The 27471-nt window shown below is 42.9% G+C and overlaps 3 protein-coding genes across 5 annotated transcripts in view; 2 read left to right on the top strand and 1 right to left on the bottom strand.

Annotated features, from left to right (window-relative positions):
* LOC139367920 (protein unc-13 homolog D-like) overlaps positions 1-5436 on the top strand; it is a 15321-nt gene extending 9885 nt beyond the window's left edge. The window contains exons 22-34 of the mRNA XM_071106308.1: positions 352-472; positions 1139-1291; positions 1637-1732; positions 1954-2160; positions 2293-2367; positions 3441-3520; positions 3673-3787; positions 3991-4062; positions 4202-4285; positions 4374-4494; positions 4607-4730; positions 4960-5165; positions 5240-5436. Of these exons, the coding sequence (XP_070962409.1) occupies positions 352-472; positions 1139-1291; positions 1637-1732; positions 1954-2160; positions 2293-2367; positions 3441-3520; positions 3673-3787; positions 3991-4062; positions 4202-4285; positions 4374-4494; positions 4607-4730; positions 4960-5165; positions 5240-5349 (1564 nt within the window). The 3' untranslated portion in view covers positions 5350-5436. The remainder of the gene's footprint in view (positions 1-351; positions 473-1138; positions 1292-1636; positions 1733-1953; positions 2161-2292; positions 2368-3440; positions 3521-3672; positions 3788-3990; positions 4063-4201; positions 4286-4373; positions 4495-4606; positions 4731-4959; positions 5166-5239) is intronic.
* LOC139367921 (RING finger protein unkempt homolog) lies at positions 5356-19025 on the bottom strand. 3 transcript variants are annotated; one of them, XM_071106311.1, is made up of 14 exons: positions 18742-19025; positions 17983-18192; positions 17210-17386; positions 16949-17070; positions 16711-16777; positions 16359-16476; positions 16126-16213; positions 15427-15779; positions 10037-10244; positions 8316-8411; positions 8049-8234; positions 7730-7911; positions 7251-7511; positions 5356-7092 (listed from the first exon to the last, which is right to left on the bottom strand). In XM_071106311.1, exons 1-14 carry the CDS (start codon positions 18879-18881, stop codon positions 6946-6948), a joined length of 2355 nt encoding a protein of 784 aa, XP_070962412.1. In that variant the 5' UTR covers positions 18882-19025; the 3' UTR covers positions 5356-6945. The 3 variants fall into 3 exon arrangements, with proteins under 3 accessions (XP_070962412.1, XP_070962411.1, XP_070962413.1); XM_071106310.1 differs by having other exon boundaries at positions 16711-16846; positions 18742-18962; XM_071106312.1 differs by lacking the exon at positions 5356-7092 and having other exon boundaries at positions 7259-7511; positions 7723-7911; positions 16711-16846; positions 18742-18960.
* A 5295-nt stretch (positions 19026-24320) lies between these two features.
* Positions 24321-26686, top strand: LOC139367919 (histone H3.3A). The gene is made up of 4 exons (XM_071106307.1): positions 24321-24443; positions 25371-25504; positions 25630-25783; positions 25904-26686. The coding sequence occupies exons 2-4, from the start codon at positions 25377-25379 to the stop codon at positions 26030-26032; spliced, it is 411 nt and encodes a 136-aa protein (XP_070962408.1). The 5' UTR covers positions 24321-24443; positions 25371-25376; the 3' UTR covers positions 26033-26686.
* The last annotated feature ends 785 nt before the right edge of the window (positions 26687-27471 follow it).

The raw sequence follows: 27471 nt of genomic DNA, 5'->3' as shown, positions 1-27471 counted from the left end.
CACCCAATGAAAAACACACAATCTATGTCTCAATTGTCCTAAAGGAGTATGGTAGCAGGTACCAGGCGCACCGGTTTGTGTCAAGAACTGTAATGCTGCTGGGTTTTTCACACTCAACAGTTTCCCGTGTGTATCAAGAATGGTCCACCACCCAAAGGACATCCAGCCAACTTGACAAAACTGTGGGAAGCATTGGAGTCAACATGGGCCAGCATCTCTGTGGAATGCTTTTGATACCTTGTAGAGTCCATGCCCCGATGAATGGAGGCGGGGGGTGAAACTCAATATTAGGAAGGTGTTCCTAATGTTTGGTACACTCAGTGTAGAGCTAAGGCTGTTGCATTGTTTCAGTGTTAAACTGTTGGAGCTGACTAACTTCCATGAGGGCTTCCGTGAGGCGCTTCCCTATTGGTTGAACAAGGCCTTCAGCACCACTCAGGACAGGGTGGAGAGAGCTGTGCAGGTGGACCAGGTAACATACTGTAATAACATAACACCTAGTGAAGCAGTATAATTAAGCAGTAAGGCCCGACGGGATGTGGTATACGGCCAGTATACCACGGCTAAGGGCAGTTCTTAGGCAGGACGCATCGCAGAGTGGTATATTGTCTATCACAAACCCCCGAGGTGCCTTATTGCTATTATAAACTGGTTACCAACGTAATTAGAGCAGTACAAATAAATGTTTTGTCATACCCGTGATATACGGTCTGATATACCACGGCTGTCAGCCAGTCAGCATTCAGGGCTCGAACCAGCCCAGTTTATAGAATAGATACCAGGTAATATTTACTGTACACCTTGAAGCTATGTGAGATACTCAACCCGTCCCCCTACCAGGTAATATTTACTGTACACCTTGAAGCTATGTGAGATACTCAACCCGTCCCCCTACCAGGTAATATTTACTGTACACCTTGAAGCTATGTGAGATACTCAACCCGTCCCCCTACCAGGTAATATTTACTGTACACCTTAAAGCTATGTGAGATACTCAACCCGTCCCCCTACCAGGTAATATTTACTGTACACCTTGAAGCTATGTGAGATACTCAACCCGTCCCCCTACCAGGTAATATTTACTGTACACCTGAAAGCTAGTTGAGATACTCAACCCATCCACCCTCTCTTCCCCCAGCTGCAGCCGCTTCAGTCGGGGATGGTGCCCATCAAACACAGCTCATCAGCCGTAGACCTGGTGGCCTGTGTCCAGCCCATCTGTCAGCTGTGGGAGCAGCTCTCCTGGCCAGACCCTGAGGAGGCCTTCATGCTAATGGTCAAACTCACTGAGGTAGTGCATCACAAAAAAATGCATGATCATGCAAATACACATAGTATCTCATCATAATCAGACAAGAACGTGCTCTATCATACTTGGGGCTCCCGAGTGGCGCAGTGGTCTAAGACACCGCATCTCAGTGCCTGGTTCAAATCCAGGCTACATCACATCTGGCTGTGATTGGAGTCCCATAGGGCAGTGCACAATTGACCCAGCATTGTCTGGGTTTGGCCGTCATTGTAAATAAGAAGTTGTTCTTAATTGACTTTCCTAGTTAAATAAAGGTATAAAATGCACACATTTAATATTGTTGGTATAAAAGATTTAGCTCATTTTAATGTGTGTGTGTGTGTTCAGGACGTGTGTAAGATTGTGGTGAACTACTGTCGTATCCTGAAGGAGCGGGTCAGAGAGCTGTCTGAGAACTCTGACCACAGCAGCGCTGTCAACAAGGTGAAGGAATGAACACTCCTCCTTCGTATCTCTTCCACTTTCATTCCTCTCTGCTCAATCTTTCTTCCCTCTTGTCCTTCTCTCTCTATCTCCTTTTCTCTTAACTACATTCAAGTGAATGAATTGTGTTAATTGCTACCTCTCTGTGTCTCTCAATCTCACCCCTCCTCCCTTCCTCTCCTCCTCCTCCCTCCCTCCCTCCGCTCCCCTCCCTCCTCCAGCTGTGTGTAGTAGTGAATGACTTGGAACACCTGAGGTCGGTGCTGACCCGCCTGCCCCAGCAGCTCAACTGGGCAGCGCTTCGAGAACGCACACGTCACGTGATAGGGGACCCTCAGTTCCACAACGTGCTCCCCTCACAGCTGCAGCATGCACAGGGGGTCCTCAGCAGAGAGATACGCTCTGCCTTAGAGACCGTTGGACGGAAGGTAGGAGGAGATAGGGCTGGTGAGGGTTTAGATGGAGCGCAGTCAAAAGAGACCCAGACCATATTGAGAAATTGGCCTATAGTCCCCTTCTTCAATCTAGAATTTCAAGTCTCTGTCTCTTTCTCTCTCTAGCTGAATTCAGACATTGAGACATACGTCCGCAGCATGTCTACTCGACGCAGACTCCCCTCCAAGTCCACGGAAGATGTAAGAAACTGTCATCATTAGCCATTTCCAATTCAGCAATACTGGATTTATAGACGGCCATTTCCTTTTGTGTTATGATGATTAGCACTCTATGTATTGGGCTATCATGTCACATTACCTAGACTTGACCCTTTATCTGCAGAAATGAGAATGAAAGCAATAGAGTACCACAGTATGAGTCATAATACCCATAAAACCTAGCGGTCAAACAAGGAAATGGTTCCAATCTGTTTTATCCATAGAGGATATTAGAAACACTTAAAAAAAGGGCTATGTTTAGTGAACGCTCACCCTGGTGTGATGTTTTGACAACCGTGTAAATCTCTCTAGGACAAGCTGACATTTGTCAATACATTCACTGCCCCAAAATGAAATGCTAATTAGCTGCTAATATGGCTATCATACAGAACTACAAATGCCATGATGCCCTGGATGAGAGTGACGAATCGAGGCAAAGGTAAGAATCTCTGGATTAACGATCTAATATAAACTAAATTTAGGAATTCATAAACTGGCTACATCTGTTTAAATTGACAAATCTGTAAACTGTCTTGGGCAAGTTTTACATTTTAAATGTCCACAATACCTGTTAGAAACGGTGTCAGGTAGAACCTGCAGGATTTTGTAGTTTTGAACGATGTCTACTTTGATGCTAATTATAATTTTAGAATTTAAGTATAAATAGAGCCGACTATATTGATAAAAGTCACCTTGTCCTAGAGAGATTTACATGGTTAACAAAAACCTCACACCAGGGTAAGACTTCACAAAACAAAGCCCTTATTATAAGGGTTTCTAAAATCCCCTATGGGAAAAACGATTGGAACCATTTCCTTGTTTGACCGCTAGGTTTTATGGGTATTATGACACTTCCACTGTGTGGCTCTATTGTCTGGTGGTGCTGGACCATCTGACATAAAAAAAATAAAATGGGAGAGTTTGTTAAAAACATTTTATTTAAAAGCTTTTCAAATCCAGGTCATGTGACATGATTGTCAGAAACACAGGGCCCTAGTTTACGATGGCTGATGTAAAACATGTCACTGTACTGCTCCTTACGTTCACCATCCCAGGCTGTGGTTCCTCTGATGAAATATCTGGAGAAAGAGCTGCAGTACATGAATGAGAACCTGGTCCAGGAGAACTTTAACAGGTGGATACACACACACACACACACACACACACACACTCCCTCACCTGTGGTTCAACCAGTACTGAGGATGTATTACCCTCGGTGTTCTTAGAGCAGTGGTTTACAAGCTTTTGAAATATTTTCATCTCCCCCTTCCTTCCTTCCTTCCCTAGTCTGTTGACTCCGTTGTGGACTAACTCCATAAGAACCTTATACCAGGTGGCTACACAGCAGAAACAAGAGGGAGGACTCATGGTGTTCTGTCAACGACTGCAGTACACACTCCAGGTTAGTATAGTACTGCAGTACACACTCCAGGATAGTATAGTACTGCAGTACACACTCCAGGTTAGTATAGTACTGCAGTACACACTCCAGGTTAGTATAGTACTGCAGTACACCCTCCAGGTTAGTATAGTACTGCAGTACACACTCCAGGTTAATACTTTTCTTAAAGTACACACTTCAGGACAATTCTGACTGTGTTGCAGTGTCTGGAGCAGTGTTTTTATGCTGAGGGGAACGGACTGCCACTGGAGACCCTACACACAGACGACTACAAAGTGAGTTCATGTTGGTTACATTGCACAGTATATTGTTAGAACTTGGTTCTATAAGGGTCATGTAGAAAAAGGGTGACCTTGTGTTATGAACGCTGTACAATAACCCTCTCTCTTTCTGCGCTCTCCTCAATTCATTCAGACTCTGAAATCTCACTTGACACACAACTCTCTCAACTGCCAGCAGCTCATAGAGAAATTCCTGGATAGGAAAGTATGGGAACAGGTAAGAGTGTATTCTACTTGTGTTGTATAGCAGCGAAAAAACATAGCTATACAGAATACATTGGATTGAATCTGCATTTGTGTAACAGAAAGTTTACAGTGGAGAGAAGTATGGCGCGGTCACACTCATCGCATCCTACAGGAGGTCTGACCTTAGACTTAGAGTGGAAGTGTTGAATGCAGCTAATCTCCTACCCATGGACTCCAACGGTCAGTGGTTTCCTCTCCTTGTCCCTTTTACATCGATATAGATCAAAGCAATGGACAAGACTGGTCTTCTTAAAGATCTGATATCTCCGGTGTCTCTCTCCCTCCTCTCCAGGTTCCAGTGATCCGTTTGTCCAGTTGTGTCTGGAGCCTCGTCATGTGTTCCCCGAGGTGGAGCCTCGCACCACCCAGATCAAGAACTGTGACCTCAACCCTCTGTTCGACGAGGCCTTCGAGTTGTAAGCCCTATAGCTCCAACTGCTGCCCCTTCCGTCGCTACATTGGTGGCAGCAGATAATCCAAGTATCTCAGATCTTTGTTGAAAACATGTTAAGAGTTACAACCACCTTTTCCGCTTCAACCTTGTCTCCTACCATTTCCTACCCTCAGGAACTATACAGGTAATCAATCTCTCCCACATCCCCCTCTGTCTTCTTCTCCATGTACCCCCCTGCCTCCCTCCGTCAGTATGGTGTCAGTGGAGCAGTGTCAGGCTGCGGGGGCGTGTCTGGTGGTGACAGTGTTGGACTATGACACCCTGAGAACAGACGACTTCGAGGGGGAGGCCTTTCTGGCTCTGAGGGCAGTGCCGGGTGTCGGAGGGGGGCCAGGGCACCAGCCAGACCCTTCCCCGGCCCAGATACGCCTGCCGCTCACGCACCCCAAACCAAACGGTATGATCTGGAATTAAGTTGTGTGAAAATTAACACATACTTGCATGATACTGAAGCGTGCTCTTTTCGTCCAGATGACAGTATTCTGAAGCTGTTGGAGTCGAGGAGAGGAGAGAGGGAGGCCCAGGTGTTTGTGAAGAAACGCAGACAGAGAGAAAAACAGTCACAGGAGGAGAAACAATGAGCATAATAACAAAAATAGACATGTATTTTATTGTTCTATACCAAAACAGACTCAATTAAACACTGTTGGTGGATACAGTAAATGGATGGACTGTGTGCCAGGTGTGTGTCTGTATATAGTGCCGGTGCTCTTCACAGTGATCATGTCTTTTCACCGGATAGCAACACAAGCACACACCCCCCCTGCTGTATCCAAAGCAGAGGTGGTTCCTGATAACTGGTGTGGTCAGTGCATGGGGCAATTATGACATACAAAAACAATGTATATTTGACACCCGTTTGAAATACTGCGAAATATTAAAATGCTTACAAATGTAAATAATGCCCCGCCCCCCCAAAATATTATACCTTTATTTTTTTTAAGTTGGTTGTTTGACAGAAACTAAATGTCATTTGAGTTAACATGAAGCGCCTTGTTATTAAATTAAACTAATATACATCATTTCAAAGACTACACAATTGACTAGTATATTTTTCAAGATTGTGTTGTTAACATGCCCCCATCTTTCCAGTTAAAGAATATTACAGACAGAACCTGAGAGTCAGTCACGTACAGAAACTACTCGTAACACACACAGACTGCTTCATCCAAATAGTCTAAATGGGGTTGTCATTCCTTCATCTGTAATTTCTTTATAGACTTCCACCATATTCCCTTCCTGTACTTTCAGATCAGTGCAAAGGGAGAAGAAGCCTTTTTAAACTATTGAGATGCTTGCCTATTCCTCCTCTGACTAGAAGTCTCGTTAGCAAAAACGACTATAACTACTGACTTTGCCTTCACTTCTCTAGAAAAAAAGCATGAAAATTCTATGAAAAATAGAAGATATTTTTTATTTTAACTGTAAAAAAACGAAGGAATTGTACTCGCAGCAGTCTTCAACGGTGGTCCCTATCGCCTCGATCACACCGACAACGTACTTGTGGAAAATAGTACGCAGCATCATCTGGATGTGTGTACAACAAAAGTTCAACATTTACCTTCTGCTACCATTTCTGTCAATCCATCTATGCATACAGTTTGACTCATACAATGGATAAATCAATTGTATGTTACCTCACCGAACGAACCGCAACTTCCTCTACAACGCAATTCTGCAAGGCAAACGAAGCGGTCCAATAAATGTACTTCTGGAGTGCCAAAACTTAATGACACTGTCGGTGTGATCGAGGCATTAGGCCGTAGCATCATGGAACAGAGGTCAAGCGTGCCCTTTACTGACTCTTTGAGTCAGTTGTGTGGTTTAGTTCGTAATGGTGAAAGTCAGGTCTGTAGTGAGGAGAGCTGATCCCAAATCATTTCTTATGCACAGGCAGTGTTTTGAGTAAAAACATTTCTGATCTTGAATCATTTGACTATAGGGACAGCAGTCTGGTCTCTGGGTGAGGATATCTGATCTAGGATCAGAGGTAAGAAACAACAGAGTATCTACCTATACTCCATAGCATTAGAACAACTGGTTTGGATCTGGTCTAAAGTCAGTCACTTAGTTTTAGGGTCAACTGGGCTGCTTTGAATAAGTGACTAGGGCTGGACTAGGGCTGGTGAGATCAGTGTTGGGGGATCCGCCGAGCTGCAGCTAGTTGAGGGGTTAGGTCAGGATAACTGATCCAGGGTCTGTTCTGGGCAGAGGGGGCACTCTGCAGAGCAGCTGTCACACTGCAGACCGTGTCTACAGGGCTGAGAGACTGAGCCCTGCCCTCCACACAGCACACAACACTGCCTCTGCTTTCTATACACCACCTGGATGGTGGGGTGAGAGGGAGGAGAAAAGAAGGAGAGAAAGAGAGAAGAATAAGAGAGAGAGACAAAAAGACAGAAAGAGAAAAGCCTGCTAGTTACTTGGGGAATGTTTCACATCAACAAACATGGCTCTGTGTGTATGTGAGCGTATCCCCTACCTGCTCCACGGTGTGTAGACATGTACAGAGCTGGGCCTGCAGACTGACCACACACTCTTCAGGCAGTCTGTTGATCAGCTGTAGCTGGTGCAGGGCCAGGTGGGGGTTTTCTCCTGTCCTCATGCCGTCCAGCGCCTCCTGGAGGAAGGAGGTCTGTCTCTGCGCCTCCTCCTCATCCTGCCTGGCACGCTCCGCTTGTAAAGCTAACCGACCGGACGAGCCACGAGCCTCGTCCGCATCCGACTTCAACGCCGCCCACGCCTGGAGTGAGAGAGTGATGTAGAGAGGGAGGGTGATGTAGAGAGGGAGGGTGATGTAGAGAGGGAGGGTGATGTAGAGAGGGAGGGTGATGGGAGAAACATGAGAAAAAAGGGAGAGAGCGACAGAGCGATTAAAGGGGAAGGAAGAGAGACATTTCTTAAGACTGACCCTTTTATGGATTATTGGTGTATACACACACACACACACACACCTCGTACCTGTGCTGTATGTCTCCAGGTGTGGCCCCAGTGTTTCAGTAGTCTGTTAGCATCGTCTAGTTCCTGTCTGACCCGGGCTGCCTCCATGCTCTGGCCCATAGACGGTAGCATGGCCGGCGGTGTACCGGGAGAACCCTGGCCTGACGGGTGCTCCCAGATACTACTGCTCATGCCATTCAGACCTGCAATACAGGAGACACATGGGAAATATTTATTAAGTTGAGGTGTCTCTAGAAAGTACGGGAAGATGTTGGGGCACATTTTTAAATCTCCTCTAATCTAACAGACAAATACAAGATCTAAAAATATGTTGACAAACCTAGAGAGCTATGAGATGGCCCCAAGAAGCTGCTTTCTGATTGGCCGGGCTGCGACAGATGAGCGGAGAAGAATGGTGACTGGTGGACTCTGATTGGTGGCGAGGGCAAGGGTGAGCTGAAAGGGGCGGAGCTGCAGAGGGATCCTGGGATGTTGACAGGAGCCGAACTCTGGAGCTGGTTCCCTCCTGCAAAATCAATCAACAATGTAATCAATCAAACATTACAATCACCTCAGGTGGGTGTGTGTATCTGGGCTCCATACCCACCCAGGATGGCTCGGGGCAGCGCTGAGCTGCTGTCCAGGCTTCTCTCCAGAGCAGACATCTCAAAGACATTCAGGTCCAGGTCATCCAGAGCTGACTCTATACATCACATCAACAATAACAAAACGTTAGTTACTCAGATCTGTCCCACACAAGGGCATCCATTTGTGTCACATGTGCTCCTAGATTTTTCTCTGTGCGACCTGACATTTTATTTTAGGAGCGCCAGTGTCGACCAGGAAGAGAAATCTCCCAGATAGTAATAGTTGCACTAATAGTTTTCACTGGGCCGTTATTTCTGAGTGCCCTGGAGAAAAAAGCCAGCCAAAGCTTCCATCAATCCAAAGCTTACATGTAAAGAATATGAACGAAGGCATCGGGGATGTTTGTATTTCTGGTAACTTTATGAAGACGACACAGGAATCCCTCTGTCTACCACTTAGTGTAGCCAGCCAGTCATTTCTCAAGGCCTTCCCAGAAAACCTTCCAAATTACAAGTAGGCTTACCTGGCAGAATGATATGACATCATGATGATTAGTTTCAATCGGGTGGTCTTTTGTTTTTGCTAACTCTGCTATTGTACATGCAGTACAGCAACACTATCAGCCAAACACCAGTTTCTTTAGGTGAGCAATTGACATTAAAAGGGCAACTATACCCTCCTAAATATTTATATATTTTTCTTCCCCAGACCTCAAAGTGGTCTCCTAATGTGGTTTAAGCAGTGTTGTGGACTTTGAACATCCATTTGTTGTTTTTCTATTTAAAAAAAGTGTGATTTTGAGAGTGAAAACCAGAAAACAATGGTGAGATCCAAAACCCGGATAAATTGTGGATTTTGGTGTTATGGCGAATAAATGTATTAGCTGGTAAAATTCTGAGTGGCTGGTAGATTTTTTTAACCTACCTGCCAGTGGACCAAATAGTTTGTTTGTAAGGCCCTGTTCAAAAACCATGTCGACGGTCAGTTCCAAAATCATTCACTGGCATCAGTCTTGTTACCCCATTAGCTAGCTAGCTAACATCCTGGTTACTTTACCAGTATATCTAAACATCTGGGGGCACAGAAAGGAAAAAGGACAGCTTCTTTAGAAGATCAATGATCATAGCAATGAATGAGTGACTGAGCCCTTTACATGTCACTCACAAACTTGACGCTCTTAAAGAGACAGTGTAGAATTTCCAATGTAATGCATCTCAATAGATAATGCTTTTACACAATGTAGAAACTTATTCTACAAATTACTTTTCAGATTTTTCTATCAACATTTAGCTTTTTAATATAAACAAATGTCTTTACAGGATTAAATATTAGTTTCTAGAGCTCAACATGTGCCTCAAAAGTAGCTAGAATTAATTTGGGCCTCATACGCAATATCTCAATCAATTACAAAAATATATATTCTTGTGCTCCTAGATTGTATGTTGTGCTCCTAGATTGTATGTTGTGCTCCTAAATATTTTTAAGATGGGAGCACCAGTGGTACCAATGAAAAATGTTAATTTTAGAGCCCTGGTCCCATGGCAATCAAGTGATCCAGTGTCAATATTCCTCATAGATAACCTATGTAATTATCCCTCAGGGAAGAATATCATTTTTTTTATTGAATGGAATGTTAGGAAGTAAACTACAATAGTTAGCTACTTGTACAGTGACCAGCTCCTCTGACATTAAGAGTAATACGAGTTGAAAGAGTCTTCTGTGCCTACGTGACTGACTCACCAACTACAGACTCGACGGTGTCGCAGGTGGGGTAGAAGGGCAGTGCATTGGCATTCATGCCTGAGGAAAGGCCTGGTGCTGGGGCTCCGTGGTGGCCCTGGTGGAGGGGTCCTGGAGGGGCCGGGCTGGGAGGGGTGGCTGCCAGGCTGGAGGGAACACTGGAGGACAGACTCAGAGGACTACCCACTGGGAGGAACACCAGCAGGTCCTAGAGAGAGACAGATAGAGAAGGGTGGTGATACAATCATTATGCAGACTAACAGTGGGTTGGGTATAGTAATAGTATAGTTTGTTATAGTATAGCTATAGTATAGATAGTTATAGTACAGTTATAGTTCATCATAGTATAGATAGTTATGGTATAGTTAGTTAGTTATAGTATAGTTAGTTATAGTATAAAGTAGAACTAGTTATAGTATACTTAGTTATACTTAGTTACTTAGTTATAGTAAGTTCTAGTATAGTTAGTTAGTTATAGTTACAGTATATTTACAGTATAGTTATCTATAGTATAGCGATAGTATATTAATAGTATAGTTAGTTATAGTCAGTTATAGTATAGCAATAGTAAAGTTGTAGTATAGTTAGTTATAGTAAGTTATAGTATAGTTAGTCAGTTATAGTATAGTTAGTTATAGTCAGTTATAGTATAGTAATAGTATAGTTTGTTAGTTATAGTATAGTCATAGTTATAGCAATAGTATAGTTCGTTATAGTAAGTTATAGTATAGTTATAGTATAGTCAGTTATAGTATAGTAACAGTTATAGTATAGTTAGTTATAGTATATTAATAGTTATAGTATAGTAATAGTGTAGTTTGTTAGTCAGCCATAGTATAGTAATAGTATAGTTATATAGTTAGTTATAGTCCATTATAGTATAGCATAGTTATAGTATAGCAATAGTATAGTTAGTTATAGTATAGTATAGTTAGTTATTGTAATAGTTATAGTATAGTAATAGTGTAGTTTGTTAGTCAGCCATAGTATAGTAATAGTATAATTATATAGTTAGTTATAGTCCATTATAGTATAGTATAGTTATAGTATAGTTAGTTATAGTCAGTTATCGTATAGTAATAGTTATATAACATGGTATTTATAGTATAGTTAGTTATAGTATAGTTAGTTATAGTATAGTCAGTTATAGTATAGTTATAGTAATAGTTATAGTATAGTAATAGTATAGTTAGTTATTGTAATAGTTATAGTATAGTTATAGTTGCACATTTTGGGGAATATTCAGAGGTGGAAACTTTGTGTGAATTAATGGGAATATATGGGAATTAAACTGAAATATATGCAAATTAATATTAATACCATTAAAATTAAGATGTTTTTTTGCATTGAATATATTTACCATATCATATGGAGACAGAAACAAACATTTTACCTCATCAGTAGACATAATTGCAAATGATTAAATGCTTCCAATAGAAATGCATTTAAAAAAATGTAGTTACGAATTGAACTTTAATTCATTTAGTTGACTCTTCACATGGAACAACAAAAGAAAGGGACCATTGAATGATCCATGGCATCTCCTAAAAACATTTTCAACATACATCTGTAAAATGATAGTCTAGAAACTAAAGCTTTGGTTGTCTTCCTCTCAGGCTTCCACGTCTTCTCCCTGGACCTCCTCAATGTTCACCTCTTGAACATCAGATTCTGTTGCGTGCTGTGGTGTGTGTCTTCCCAAACAAGGACCAGTTGCACTCTGAGGCGACTGATGTTGGTGGGATTTGGAGGATGATGGAGGCAACAGAGGAAAGAGCCTCAGATCCACAAAGTCCCTTCCACCAGGTGGCTGATGAGATATGTTGGCACGACTGCCATATTGCATCTCCATCCCAAAACCCTTACTTGGAAGTGTACTTCGCCAGACTGCCAAGAACCTTGCCCTCATCCAGGCCAAAGTGGCGAGACACGGTAGTGATGACACCATAGACCTTGTTGATCTCAGCACCAGACAGGATGCTCTTGCCAGCATACTTGGGGTCCAACATGTACGCTGCGTCTTCTATGGGCTTCAGACAGAAGTCTTCACGCTTTTTGATGTATTTCAGAACTGCAGTTTCCTCTGCTTGGAGCAACAGTGAAGTGGGCAGGGCAGTATGGATTTCTTCTCTTACATCTGCAAGCAGAGTCTGAACATCAGACTGGATGGCATTGTCTCCCTCAATCCGTCCAATGGCTACTGCTATAGGTTTCAGGAGTTTCAGGCTGCTTATCACTCTCTCCCAAAATACATCATCCAGGAGGATCCTCTTGATGGGGCTGTCCATATCGGAAGACTGTGATATGGCCATTTATTGGATAGACCCCTTCCCCTCCAGGAGACTGTCAAACATGATGACAACACCACCCCAAAGGGAGTTGATGGGCAGCTTCAATGTGGTGCTCTTATTCTTCTCACTTTGCTTGGTGAGGTATATTGCTGCTATAACTTGATGACCCTTCACATACCTAACCATTTCCTTGGCTCTCTTCTAGAGTGTATCCATTGTTTTCAGTGCCATGATGTCCTTGAGGAGCAGATTCAATGCATTAGCAGCACAGCCAATGGGTGTGACGTGAGGGTAGGATTCCTCCACTTTAGACCAAGCAGCCTTCATTTTCGCAGCATTGTCTGTTACCAGTGCAAATACCTTCTGTGGTCCAAGGTCATTGATGACTGCCTTCAGCTCATCTGCAATGTAGAGACCGGTGTGTCTGTTGTGCCTTGCGTCTGTGCTTTTGTAGAATACTGATTGAGGGGTGGAGATGATGTAGTTAATTATTCCTTGCCCACAAACATTCAACCACCAATCTAAGATGATTGCAATACAGTCTGCTTCCTCTATGATTTGCTTGACCTTCACTTGAACTCTGCATCCAGCAAATTAGTAGATAAAGCATGTCTGCTTGAAAGGGTGTATGCTGGGCGAAGAACATTCCGAAATCTCTTCCAATACACATTGCCTGTGAGCATCAGAGGTGAACCAGTTGCATACACAGCTCGAGCAAGTCACTCATCAGCATTTCCCTGACTACGTTCCTCCATTGAGTCAAAAAAACATCTGATTCCAGGAGGACCACGAGCTGTTGCTATCAATAAGGTGTCTGATTCATCATTTTCACCTCGAATAGAAGTAGAGGGACTTTTGTCAGAGGTTGCTTGTTGTGAGCGCTGAGGGAACTTTATGCACTTGGCCTGCATCTGCATCTTTGTTGCACTCTTCACATATGATTTGGCACAGTATTTGCAATTGTACACAGGTTTTCCTTCTACATTAACAGCAGTGAAATGTCTCCACACATCAGACAGTGCCCTGGCATTTTCCTGTAAAGATTAGAAAAAAATAAAATTTCATGTACAGATAAATAGTTAAGCCGTTAGATTAAACAACTCATTTGTAAGATAAATGTTTTAAAATTAAACATGTATGGAAATAGGTGAATTAACACTCCTCAGTTAGCTGGCTCAAGCAAGCTAAAACCCACATGGTAGCAAAAACTAAATAGCATAAATTGTTAACAAGTTAGAAATTATTTAAACACACTTTGCTGTAGGCTACTATTTACTAGTTAACAAAAAATAATGTATGTCATAAAATATATTCACCCCGCCCAGTACTGTAATCAAAACTTACCAGAAAGCATGTAATCCTTGGCTCAGACAGTGTAGTAGTGTGGGCTCAATAGCATCTCATTAGTGTGCAAGATCTTGAGAATCAGCTGTACATGTGATGGAACAGTGCACTGTGCATGTAGAGGGTTACAATTCCATTGAATTGGGGATAGTTTAACCAAAATATGCCACAAGACCTAGAATTGCCTTACGTGTATCCCACTAAAAAAGGTTCACTGTTATAAGCTAACTTATTTGATGAATTTAAGTTAAATTCCCGGGCTTAACTTACCATGGAAAATTCCCAGAAAGTTTCCAACCCTTTGCAACCCTAGTTATAGTACAGTTATAGTATAGTTGGTATAGTACAGTTGGTATAGTACAGTTATAGTATAGTTGGTATAGTACAGTTATAGTATAGTTGGTATAGTACAGTTATAGTATAGTTGGTATAGTACAGTTATAGTATAGTTGGTATAGTACAGTTGATATAGTACAGTTGGTATAGTACAGTTATAGTATAGTTGGTATAGTACAGTTATAGTATAGTTGGTATAGTACAGTTATAGTATAGTTGGTATAGTACAGTTATAGTATAATTGGTATAGTACAGTTGATATAGTACAGTTGGTATAGTACAGTTATAGTATAGTTGGTATAGTACAGTTATAGTATAGTTGGTATAGTACAGTTATAGTATAGTTGGTATAGTACAGTTATAGTATAGTTGGTATAGTACAGTTATAGTATAGTTGTTTTAATAGTTATAGTATAGTTTCTGCATTCAACAATGTGAAACAGCAAGACAACGAGACAGCGAGACAACGAGACAGCGAGACAGCAAGACAACGAGACAGCAAGACAACGAGACAACGACAAGCTGGCTGAAGCAGCAACATACACTCTGACCAATAATGTGTAATTATATACTGAACAAAAATATAAATTCAACATGCAACAATTTCTAAGATTTTACTCAGTTACAGTTGATATAAGGAAATCAGTCAATTTAAATTAATTAATTTACACGCTCATCTATGGATTTCACATGACTGGGCCAGGCACAGCCAATGGTGGAGCTGGGAGGGCATAGGCCCACCCACTTGGCAGCCAGATCCAACCACTGAGGAGCCAGGCCCAGCCAATCAGAAAGAGTTTTTCCACATAAAAGGGCAGAAATACTCCTCAGTTTCATCAGCTGTCCGGAGTGGCTGGTCTCAGACGATCCCGCAGGTGAAGAACCCGGATGTGGAGGTCCTGGGCTGACGTGGTTACACGTGGCCTGCGGTTGTGAGGCCAGTTGGACATGCTGCCAAATTCTCTCAAATGATGTTGGAGGTGGCTTATGGTAGAGAAATTAACATTAAATTCTCTGGCCACAACTCTGGTGGTAATTCCCGCAGTCAGCATGCCAATTGCACGCTCCCGCAACTTTAGCCATCTGTGGCATTGTGTGACCAAACCACACATTTTAGAGTGGCCTTTTATTGTCCCCAGCACAAGGTGCACCTGTGTAATGATCATGTTGTTTAATCAGCATTTTGATATGCCACACCTGTCAGGTGGATGGATTATCTTGGCAATTGAGAAACACTCACTAACAGGGACGTAAACACATTAGTGCACAAATTGAGAGAAAAACGTTGTGCATATGGAACATTTCTAGGATATTTTATTTCAGTTCATGAAACATGGAACCAACACTTTACATGTTGCGTTTATTTTTGCTCAATATAGTTTGTTAGAAGCTGTTTTTTTGACAACAATAAAAAGGTACCTGTTTGCTGAGATGGTACGCCATTTCTCTGTTGCATTGCTCCATGGCAAAACTCTTCTGTTTGGCCTGGTCTTCCCTCTCGTACCCCGGTGCCCTACCCCCCTCTCTAGCCCAGGGGGAGAGGGGTTCGCTTCCCACACACACGTCCTCACACAGCGACAGCACCTTCCCTAATAGGCCCTGCTCTGCCACACACAACCCCCCTAACGGGGTGAACGGCCCTCCAGACAGAGACCCAGACCTCCCACCTCGGCCCCCAGGGCTGGGACACCCCTCATGGGCAGGGTAAGGGTCCAGCGGGCCTGGTGGGGAGCTGGGGGTCTGAAACAAGGGTTCTTCACTGATAGGGGGCTCTGGGGGACAAGAGGAGAAAAATAGTAGATAAGTTACTTACTATCATTATAAACTGGGTGATTCAAGTCCTGAATGCTGATTGGCTGACAGCTGTGATATATCAGGCCTTATACAATTTACTGCTTTAATTACATTAGCTAACCAGTTTATAATAGCAATAAGGCACCTCGGGGGTTTGTGAAATATGGCCAATATACCACGGCTAAGAGCTGTGTCCAAGCACTCCCCGTTGCGTCGTGCTGAAGAACAGCCCTTAGCCATGGTATATTGGCCATATACCACACCTCCTCTGGCCTTATTGCTTAATCAAACCACATGATTACGGGGTTGTCGTAGGACACTTACTGTTGTCTAGGTGTGCAAAGGCACAGAAGGGGCCTCTGGGGCAGCTGCCACACTGCTGCATGTCATTACACTTGGTGGATTTATAAATCTGGAGGGGAACATCAGACAAACAGTCACTGAACATAGAGTTCCGTCTCGTGTTAAGCAAATGGAGTTAACTGGCACAAACCTGCCAGCGCTACAAACGGACGACGTAGTTATGATTTGAGATGAGGATGGAGCTCAACACGTACCTCGGGGTGAAACTGCTGCTCGCTGCGTGTGTGGCAGTACTGGCAACCCTCTTCACCCTCACACTTACTGGGGTCTCCCCACTCCTCACTGTGCTTCACCGCTGGGCACGGCAGCGCTCTGGAGAGAGAAAGACCAAACTGAGGGTTTATAAGCCATATGACCTGTTTCTGTCAAATGGATGTGTGTATGTTTTGTACCTGTATTTGTGTTTGTGTGGACTACTCCTAATGTTTGTACCTGTGTTTGTGTGGACTACTTCTCCTGTTTGTACCTGTATTTGTATTTGTGTGGACTACTCCTCCTGTTTGTACCTGTATTTGTGTTTGTCTGGACTACTCCTCCTGTTTGTACCTGTATTTGTGTTTGTGTGGACTCCGCCTCCTGTCTTTGCTGTTGTGGTAGTAGGGACAGGCGTAACCTTGGCGACACAAACGGGGAGGTTTTTTACACAGATCTGTCTTGTAGTGGGACAACACATAGTTGTTATCTACAGAGAGAGAGAGGAATGTATTAGCATTGGAATCATGGCCTTCATATAGAATCTTCCTAGATCAGTTAAAAGATGTGTATTGTGTGTGTATAGCCGTACTCTGCCAACGGGGTTCCTCACTCAAGATCTTCTCAATGAGGGCGGTACTAGCCACCAGCCCGTCTCCTCCTCCTCCCTCTGCAGCCCCCGACCCCCCCTGAGACTCCATCACCTGCACCTCCCTTGAGAGGGGGAGAGGGACGTCATGGCAACGAGACCAGTTAAAAACAGAACAATGAAACAGACAAAAGAGCATTGAGATTGAGAGACCCCGTCTCCGGCTTTGGGTCATTATATTTGTATGACGCGTCTCCACTCTACCTGACGTCGTAGACGGGACATCGTAGGTCATGTGATCCGTGTGCGAAGGCGCAGTGGGAGCCGTTCTTACCGCAGTGGCCCTTCCCGTCCGTCTCGTGGATACAGGAGCCCGTCTTATAGTACCTCAGATGATACCGCCGCTCTGTGTCGCCCGCCGTACCATGCAGAAACAGACATCTGGAAATCACACCGTTGAGAGATACAATTATTGTATTGTCAATTATTTTTAAAAACATACAGGGGGAAAAACAACACATCTTGATGGGTCACGTGATATTGGCTCAGAGCCACCGTCTGCATCATTAGCATTCCCCCTGTGTGTGTTAATGGGCTAGGTGTGAGAAAGTGATGTGTTAGCACTTCTCCTGATCTGACTGAGTTATGGGGAGAGTGGTGCCGCTTTCAGCTGCAAAGCACTGCAGTCGACAGCCATCACTTCAGCTATTCACCGGGATGGTTACAGGTGCTAGAATCGTTAGTGGGTGTATCCTCTCACCTCATTGATAAACAGTAACCTCAATCTGAAAATAAATCCCAATCCCAGGTGCTTTACTATGCAATGTAGAGTCTGTTCAGTATATATTAATGTCGAGAACTCAAGGATTCACCATTCTTTTGCCCCAAAAACATTGTTTTTTATTGAAGAAAACAAGAGTGTCTCTGTCTGAGTACCAATACATGAAATAAATTTTTTAAATCCTTGGTACCCCCCCACCCCAGCACACAGACAAACACTCTCTCTCTCTCTCTCTCTCTCTCTGACACACACTCACTCGTCCGCATCAGGGCAGGTGCCTGTGCTCTCGTCGTATTTGGTACAGTAGACGTCTGGGCTGTAGTTGAAGGTTCCGTCCCGCCTGCGGATGGGTCTGCGGCGCCGCTGGTTCAGGAAGTGCCAATGGAAGCAGGAAAAGGGTCGGTGCTGGGTACACTTGTGCTGCACGAACAGAGGACACTGTTCTGTCCTGAACTCCTTCAGATACCTGCATGGAGGGGGGTAGAGAGGGAAAGAGAGGTTGTCGGTGATGATTGATTAATGACTAGTGTATTAGTGTATGTCTTATATTTGACACCAAACGATAACTATAGCAAGCTGCAGGAGTCATAGAAACTGTCGCTCTCTTACTCTCTCTCTCTCAAAAAAAAAAAAACAGACACACACAAAGATAACTTATGAACCAATTATAGGTCATTAGACCAACCATTAAATCAAATATTATTAGAGTCTTACATTGTAATTGTATTGCATATTATAATATCCAGACACAAAATGTTAACTCAGGTCAACTCTACTTATGGACAACACTGACAGCTCCCCAAACAGTCCACCTCTGCCTATCTAAAACATACCAACTCAGTCACCAGTAGGCCTCTAGAACGGGTACACATTCATCCAAACCTGAGATAACTGAGAGAATACTTTAATTCAAATACGACAGGATCAACTGACCTAATTATCTTAACCTCAGTGGTGTTTTGGTATGTTTACTTACAGACGTGAAGTTGTGTGTGTCTATATGTGGTCTACGTACGTGTAGTGTTGAGGTTTCTCAGGCTGTACGTGCAGGACGTTGGCGGGAGACGTCGTGCCTCCTGCGGGCGAGGAGGAGGAAGGTCCACCGGTGGTCGTAGTCACCGACGAGGACGGAGGCTGTGTATGTGTTTTCGACATAATTTTCCTCTTTCTAGCCTTCCTACCCGCGTCCTGTATCCAGTGTGCGACGAAGTCCGCATTCTTTACTGTTGTACGCTTGCGCCTGGTACCAGGAAGTGTAAGCGAAGATACAGTACCACAGATTGAACCAGATATTTCACCGGATGTATAAATGTGAAGCGTTCGGGTGGCGTTTCCACTCACTACCAAATCTCTGACGAGAGGAAGCCCAGTGTCCGGCAGTGGGAAAAGAGCGAGCAAGATTTTCTTCTTCTATGATATACTGGCGGTCCGCAAACAAACGTTTAAAGTGTATGCCGCCACCTACTGTGCTGGAGTGTGTGGGTAATCACGATTTACAACATTTCTAAAACCTCTTACCTAACTCAGTACTTCTGAGAAAATAAAAAAGAGCCCTACTAACTTCTAATAGACCCTCCCCCATTCCAAAAATCGCTTCCAAACCTCTCCAACCTTGTTCTACCTCAATGACCCTACACTTCAATCTTTCCCTCTCTTCAACATATTTACAACAATATAACAACACATGCTCCACCATACACTCCATGCACAAACCATTCACATGCTTGCCAACCAGATGTAATGATGAGTTCAATGTACAATGTCCTAAGCGCAATTGAGCAAACACAACATCTTCCTTCCTAATCTGACCTTTGAATCTTCGTCCACCGACCTTTCTTCGAAGGGCATGTAAATGCCGGCTCTTGGGCTCAGAGTCCCATCTTTTCTCCCGCACATCTATCAAAAATTTCTCTAATATTACATTTGGCCTCACCTCTAGCCAGTGGAAGATTAATATAAATTGTATATTGTTTCAAAGCTCTTTTGGCTAACTGGTCTATAATATAATTCTCTTCAACACGTGAATGTGCTGGAACACAGCAGAATCTCACTACTACACCCAGTCTCTCAATTCTCCATAGTAACATTAATACCTCCAATCGTAGGTGACTCCTATTAGATTTACCAGATGATAAACTATTCAATACAGACAGAGAATCTGAGCATACTATAATTCTAACAGGTTGTACGTCCTCTACCCACTGGAGGGCAACTATTATCACCAGCAGTTCAACTGAGTACACTGACAATAACTCTGTTAGTCTTCTACATATCTGCACATCAAAATACAGAATGTAAACGCCTGCTCCTGTATGCCCACTATCTGGGTCCTTGGATCCATCTGTGAAAAGCGGTAGAAAAGCATAAAAACTTCTACCAATGTAATTGTCAACCAGTTTCCCTTTATCACTGACTTCTGACCAATCTTTTATTTTTCTCTACCAAGGTTAGATCAACAACAGGATCTGGGAGTAACCATGGAGGAACGTCCCCTATCACCACAGAAGGGCCAACCTCCAACTCCCTCAAACCACTCTCATCAGCAAGCTTTCCAACTGTCCAACCAAAACCACTGCCTTGTCTACTAGCATATTCCCAACAGTCATCTAGAACAGTAGCAGTGGGAGGCTCAACCTCACAGCCTTTCAACCTAACTCAATAAGCTAATGACATTTTTTTTTATGCCATATATCCAAGGGAATCTCACCTGCCTCCACTAGTAAGGCACATACAGATGTTGATTTGAATGCACCAATGCATATCCTTATAGCGCTACACTGGATTCTGTCCAGCCTGTGAAGCCTACTCGTTGCCGCTGTTCCATAATAAAGACAGTAGTCATTACTTATTTCATGACCAGAGTTTTTTCAACTTCATTGCTCACCTTTTCTAATGCATCCAAAGTAGCTCTACCTTTACGGAATCCACTTTGACATTGACCCAATAAACCTCTATGTTCCAGGAAACATGACAATCTATTTATTGTCATATTTTTCATCAGTTTACACAAGTTAAAGGTCAGTGCTATTGGTCTATAACTATCAGCACCATGAAGGGTCCTTTACCAGGCTTAACATAAGGTAATATTACTGCACGTTACCAACCAGAAGGTATAACCCCCTCACTCCAAATCTTATTAAATAATCTCAGGAGAACATGCATGACCTCATCATGTTGATGCTTAAACATTACATAGCACAAGTGATCATGACCTGGGGCTGTATATCCACAGCCTATTAAGGCTAAACGCATCTCATGTATGGTAAAAACAGCATCCAAAGAAGAGTCAACAGTATCCCTTTGTTATACACACTAACATGAGTATTTAAAATCTTCACACCTGCGTTGCTTGTGTTCTTCATCCAAAGAAGTTGTTGGTCTTCCCCAACAAGTCAGCTTTTTCTTCTTCAGTTACAGACATTTTTTGACCCACAACCAAATCTGGAATTGGAGAGGACCTGCTTCTTCCAGTCATCTTCTTCAACATAGACCATACACCCCCCCCCCCCCCCCCCCCCTCCCCAGCTCAGTAGCCCTGCCTATTGTAGAGCAGAACTGTCTCCATGAATTTCTCGTGACAGACTTAATGACCCTATGCACTAAAGACCTCTTCTTTTGAAAATCAACTAGATTCTCAGGAGTCATATTCCTACACTCTGTAAGCCCTATATCTTTCCAGAATAGCTGCAAGTGCACTCTTCAGTCTACCAAGGAACCACCTTCCGTTTTCTTACTTACTTCACTCACTGGTACATATAAATTCATATAAATTCTCAGCACTCACAACTCAGAGAGGTCACAGAGGCAGCACATATACTGCACATCAACCCGGCCTCACTAGAAGACAACTCTCCAACAGACTTGAAGCAATGATCACCAAACTTTTCCCAGTTTGCTTAATGAAATCACCATCTTCACAATGTCTGGAATATCTGGAATAGTAACATCAAAGTTCACAGGACACCAAATCAGGAAATGATCACTTCCAACAGTATAATCATTCCATTCCATTCACCTGTAGATGCAATAGAGTTAGAGGCCAGTTGTGAGGTCCAGGCAGGATGTAATCTCTCGAACATCAACTCTTGTACCACATCCATCGTGAAGACATACGAATGCTCTTGTTTTCATCATATCTTCAACAATAGAACCATTAGCTTCCCCATAAACTATTACGTGTATTAAAGTCACCACACCATATCGCTCTAGAGCCTATTTCTCCTGATATTTCATAAAACATCGCTACGGATAGTTGACACAGGTTGTAAAAATGTTGTACCTTAATATTACTACCTGCACTGTAGACTTCCACCATCACACGTTCATATTCAGATGGGACAGGTATATTACGAAATACAAGACCTTCCCTTAGGAACGTAGCACAACCACCACCCTGTTCAGTTGATCTATCAGATCTGATAACCAGGAATAATACAATCAAGATGTGGTATAAGTCATGTTTCTTGAGCACATATCACGTCAGGTTTGATCTCTAAATCAAATACATATTTCTTAAACTCCTGACTGTTAGCAATAAGGCTTCTGGCATTCATATGAAGGATAACAAAAACCTTAACTCTAATTATCATCCTATTGAGACATTCCATCATTAGTATTATTTGGAGTCAACATTTCAACTGTCTTGGCAACAGTAAAAGTCCATCAAAACTCTGTTGTTGCTTCCACAATGACCTTCAACTTGGCTGTTCTTCTTTCCACAAACAAAATCAGGTTGATAACCTGTCCAATGAAGGCTATAAAGTAAATCTGATTAACTATTAAGGTGCCCCTTTGACACAACACATTTGTGAGAACAAGATTTCTGAACAGGTCTCGAATCCGTGTCTGGACCAACATAAACAACATTTCCTACAGTAGGTCCACTTATTCCAGGAGTAACCCTGTAACCCATCATTCTGCCTAGTAGTTCCACCAATCTGCCGTGTAGCCTCTGCATAAGAGACATTATGAGTGATTTTATACCGTTGGGCCTCTCTAGCCTCTTTATGTACCTGGCATCCACCAAATGCTGCTCTGTGTTCCCCCCACAATTACAACAATTAACCTTGACATTGTTCCCACATTCACCGTAATCCTGTGCCCCTCCAGACTTGGCACATCTTTTCTTTCCTTCGCACAGAGCCGCTACATGTTCCATTCTTTGGCATTTAAAACACTTTAATTGGAGGTGGGACTTACACTCAAACTGTGAAACGTAGGAAGCCCATCTGTACTTTCTTCAGTAAAATTTTCTCTTAATAGTACTGACAGGCTTTCACTAGTCTGCCCCTCATTCTTAGTGAACAGTCGTTTGGCTTCAACCACTATACCCCAATCTACATTTTATTTTATATCATCTATGGACAAAGATAATGGAACCCCAGAAATGTTCACCCGAAGCTCAAGGGACACGACTATGGAGTGAGATGGATTTTGGCCGACATTATTCTAATTTTCTAATTGATAAAACATTTTGATGTCAATTCAGTTTTAGGTTCCCAAAACTAGAATCTGTTACAAACAGAGTGAATTTACTAGATTTGACCCTTTGCCAAAGTTTTTTTTTTTTAAAGAAAAAGAAGAAGTGTTGTTTAGGAGTGCAAGGGCGAATTGAGTTACTGCCCTAATTTGTTCCCATTGGAAACGAAAGGCTGTGATCTATCTTGGGTTAGTTATACAGATCTTTGACAGTCAAATGATGGGGTTTGCTAAGAGCTATGGAATATGTAGTTCAATAATGTCTTGAAGCTGCAGTGTGTGGAGTAGTCCGAAATATCATTTTAATATGAAACCAGTGTCTTTATTCTATGGAGAATACATAACGTTGTACTTCTGATCCAAACATACGAAATGTGTGCTGCTCTGTGCAAACAAAAATAACAACATTACAGGCTTTTCCCGTGTGTGGTCATAAACTGTTACAAAACATCCCTAAAATAACATTTCTAAACAGAGAATTTGAGAACAGAAAACCACAATGTTGTGAACAACATACAGACATCCAAGTGAAAATTATATTAGGGAGAAATGACTGTACAAATGTCGTTCGAAGGTCGAGGGGGAAAAAACATATATTTTATTGCAGTCATGTCTTCTCGGCCAGACAGCATTCACGATCTACTCAGACAGCCATGGCCATATCGACACTCACTGTCTGATACTCTGCATTCCAATTGAATTGCACGTTTAGTCTTATAAACTAATTGATTATACAGAGTAATCTAATTGATACAACAACAATCCTGGTCATTCACGAGCAATATGATCATGATACCATGGGAAAACAATCATTGCACTCTAACTAGGATGTCCTTCAAGTCACAGAATTGTTAGAACATGTTGAGAACATGTTTCAGAAGAGCATTTTGTTGAAACAACAATGTTTATATATTTTCTGCAATATTTTCAACCCAAGTATTTCGCGATAATATTTCGGTCGCTCTGATTGGATACAGAGGACAGAAAATAACCAATGGGATGTTTGATTTTGTTAACCAATGAGTGAGCCAGTTTGATGGACTTTTTAACCAATGGTCTTACGAGTTTCTCCTTCTCAACCAACCGGTTTTAGAAATCGGTTAGTTGACGTCATGAGAAAGTATAAAAATTGATTCATCGCCGTTTTCCATTAATCGCGTTGTGTGTCTCAAAGAAGAGGAGTTAGGGTCTGTTGGTCTACCTGTTAAAGTTTTGGAATAATCCAACAGTTACAATACGGTGAGTAAATTTTGCTTTTTTTTTCTTCTTTGATAGCGTTTTTTTCCATTCACAAAGAGTTGAAATAGTAATCGGTTGACCTCCCAAATGAGTTGTCTGTACCGGTTAAATATATCTTGAACAATAGCAATCCCAACCGCGATATGTGATATGGCTGCCTGCTAACGGTAGCTAACTAAATACCTCTACGGATATGTATAGCCTAGTTGCATTATGCCACCTTTTTTGCCGTGTTTTAATTAGCAGCTTTCACTCTACCTTGACTTTCCGTCTTTGACTCAAAACAGCGTGGGGTTTCGATGTCTTGTTTCTCGCTGACGTTAGACGTAGTGCTAACGATAGGTCAGTCGTCGGTCAGAAGTTGTAGCTAATATCAGTTTTCCTTTTCGCATTTAAATTGTTTTGTTTATTTCCTTCTGATTTGGGCTTTTCTCCTCCACGGTGCTTAAGTACAAGTGGACAAACTGTCGTTAGCACAATATTCACGAAAAGTTTTATTCTTTCGATGTATGCTGTTTTCGTGCCCCGCTCAAAACGAACAAAGACTGCAGTACAATGTCTGCTATGTTGGCAACTGGGCCGAGGCAGCAGGCTGCAAGGCGGTGCTCATAATCCAGCGCGACTGGAACCGACCAAGCGCCTCCCAGCGGTGCCTTTACGTTCGCGGTGGGGGAGGGGAATATTAAAACGGTAACGATTGTTATAAAGGACGCTAAATTGTTTCAGGTATTGCAATGATAGACAATCAAAATATATGTGGGGATAACAGTTGGCTTCAACGTCTAAGCTTTTCTGTTTTGTAGAAAATGTTGCTTCATTTTTTTAGCAGCCTTGTCCCATCGACAGCGATCGACAATGTAATGTCTCACTTTGAAGGCATTTCAAATCACTTTCGGACTGACTTGTGTATTTTTTTTTTTCTCCTAGTGAGAAATGGCTCGTACCAAGCAGACCGCCCGTAAGTCCACCGGAGGAAAGGCGCCAAGGAAGCAGCTCGCCACAAAGGCGGCCAGGAAAAGTGCGCCATCCACCGGAGGAGTGAAGAAGCCCCATCGTTACAGGTACTTAGAGCAGTTCAACCTGTTTTCCCAACATGTTTGTTTACATAGATGTGACCTGAAGGAAGTGTCACTAACAGGTCTAGTTATAGCATGAATACCTAATGTTTTACTGTTTTGTTTCCCAGGCCAGGAACAGTGGCTCTGAGGGAGATCCGTCGTTATCAGAAGTCTACTGAGCTGCTGATCCGCAAGCTGCCTTTCCAGCGTCTAGTGAGAGAAATCGCGCAGGACTTCAAGACGGACCTGCGTTTCCAGAGTGCTGCCATTGGTGCCCTTCAGGTAAAATCCCCAGACTGCTGGTACCACACTATAGTCTGAAGGCTAATGGATGGAGTGAACAGGAACTCTTTATTTTATTAATCCCTTGACTTGTCCCCACTTTCCTCTTCTCTCCACCAGGAGGCCAGCGAAGCATACCTGGTGGGTCTGTTTGAGGATACCAACCTGTGTGCCATCCACGCCAAGCGTGTTACCATTATGCCCAAAGACATCCAGCTGGCCCGCAGGATAAGGGGAGAGAGGGCCTAAATGGTACTCGACCTCCTGCTCTAGACACACAATTCTATTTATCTCACTTAACCATTTTGTGAATTTTAAAAACATTGTTATTTCTTGTTTTTTCTTTTTGTAATGTATTTTAGAATGAGGTAACGATCAGATATGGTTAGTGTGCAGATAGGATGAAAGGCTTGCCTTCAATTGCAAATGAGGCTTGTTTTTATCTTAGAGGATAGAAAGATTTACCCGACTGTCACCCTGTTGACTTCAGTCAGGTGGCTTCACATGTTAACTGGCTCATTTAGGGTGACAGTAATACATACTCTAGATGACAGAGCCTTTGTGGTTGGGGGGTTATGAGGTGAAGGAACGAGTCAGCTCTTTACGTCAGCTTCCGGGGTGGTGTGTCAGGGTCTCATCTATTTCCACCCTTTGTCTCAGCAGTCTGCCAGCATGTTTTGCACAACAGTTCACTCCTAGCACTCCATAATGGTGTCAGGAGGATTGTCCATGCAGTTACTACTCCTGACACTGTCAGGGATGGCCAGGAGGATGACCAAGACTGTGTATATTCTGGACTGTTTTTTACAATGTTATTTTTCCAACATGCAACAAACCTTGGCAGCTACATTTAATATTTATGAGTGTCACATTGTCTTTCTATTAAATGTGTTTACAAGTAAATGCTTGTTTGGTGGTTTTCATTATCTACTAGGTGCTTTTACAGGAAAGTCATTTTTTTAAGGTACCACATCTTAATTCTATTAGCTATACTTGCTGTTCTGTGGGGTAACTTCCTGTAATAATGTGAAGTTCTCAACATTTTAAAGTTCATGCATCCAGTTTGTCATGCATCACTGAGCTTAAAAAGTAGAAGGGGAAAACCAGGATTAAGTGTGCTTAAAATTGAAAGCCCTTCCCATCCTAAAATTACATTTTCTTGGCCTCAATGCACTAGGAACTAAAAATACCAGCGCTATTAAATGGTCATTGTGTACAATGCCGTTTGACTCCATGCTAGCTCTGAGCACCACATGGCAGGATCCTGTCATGTTTCTGTGGCATCTCAAACAGTCACTCTGCACTCTCTGAAAACTGCTCTCCGCCAATGGGAATAGACTTGTGCCGGCTCAGTATCCGTCATCGCTGCCCAAGATGACGATGGTAACTTGCCTAAATTACAGCGCGAGCACTAAGTAGCTTTGAAAGGCTGGCAGTGGCTCACAGCCCAGAAACTCTAGACTCATTCAAATTCACATACCGCCTGACTAGACCCAAAGATGACGCAATCTGAATTGCGCTACACACTGCCCTTTCCCACCTGGATGAAAGAACCCTAATGAGAATGCTGTTAACAGACTACAGCTCAGTGTTCACCATTGTGCGCACAAAGCTCATCGCTAAGGACACTGGGCCTAAACGCCTCCCTCTGCAACTGGACTTCCTGATGGGAAGCCCCCAGGTAACGG

This window comes from Oncorhynchus clarkii, chromosome 16, assembly GCF_045791955.1.
Source record: "Oncorhynchus clarkii lewisi isolate Uvic-CL-2024 chromosome 16, UVic_Ocla_1.0, whole genome shotgun sequence".
In the NCBI taxonomy this organism is placed as follows: domain Eukaryota; kingdom Metazoa; phylum Chordata; class Actinopteri; order Salmoniformes; family Salmonidae; genus Oncorhynchus; species Oncorhynchus clarkii.
The sequence above is the reverse complement of the archived record's forward strand: the minus strand, read 5'-3'. Positions and strand labels throughout refer to the sequence as shown.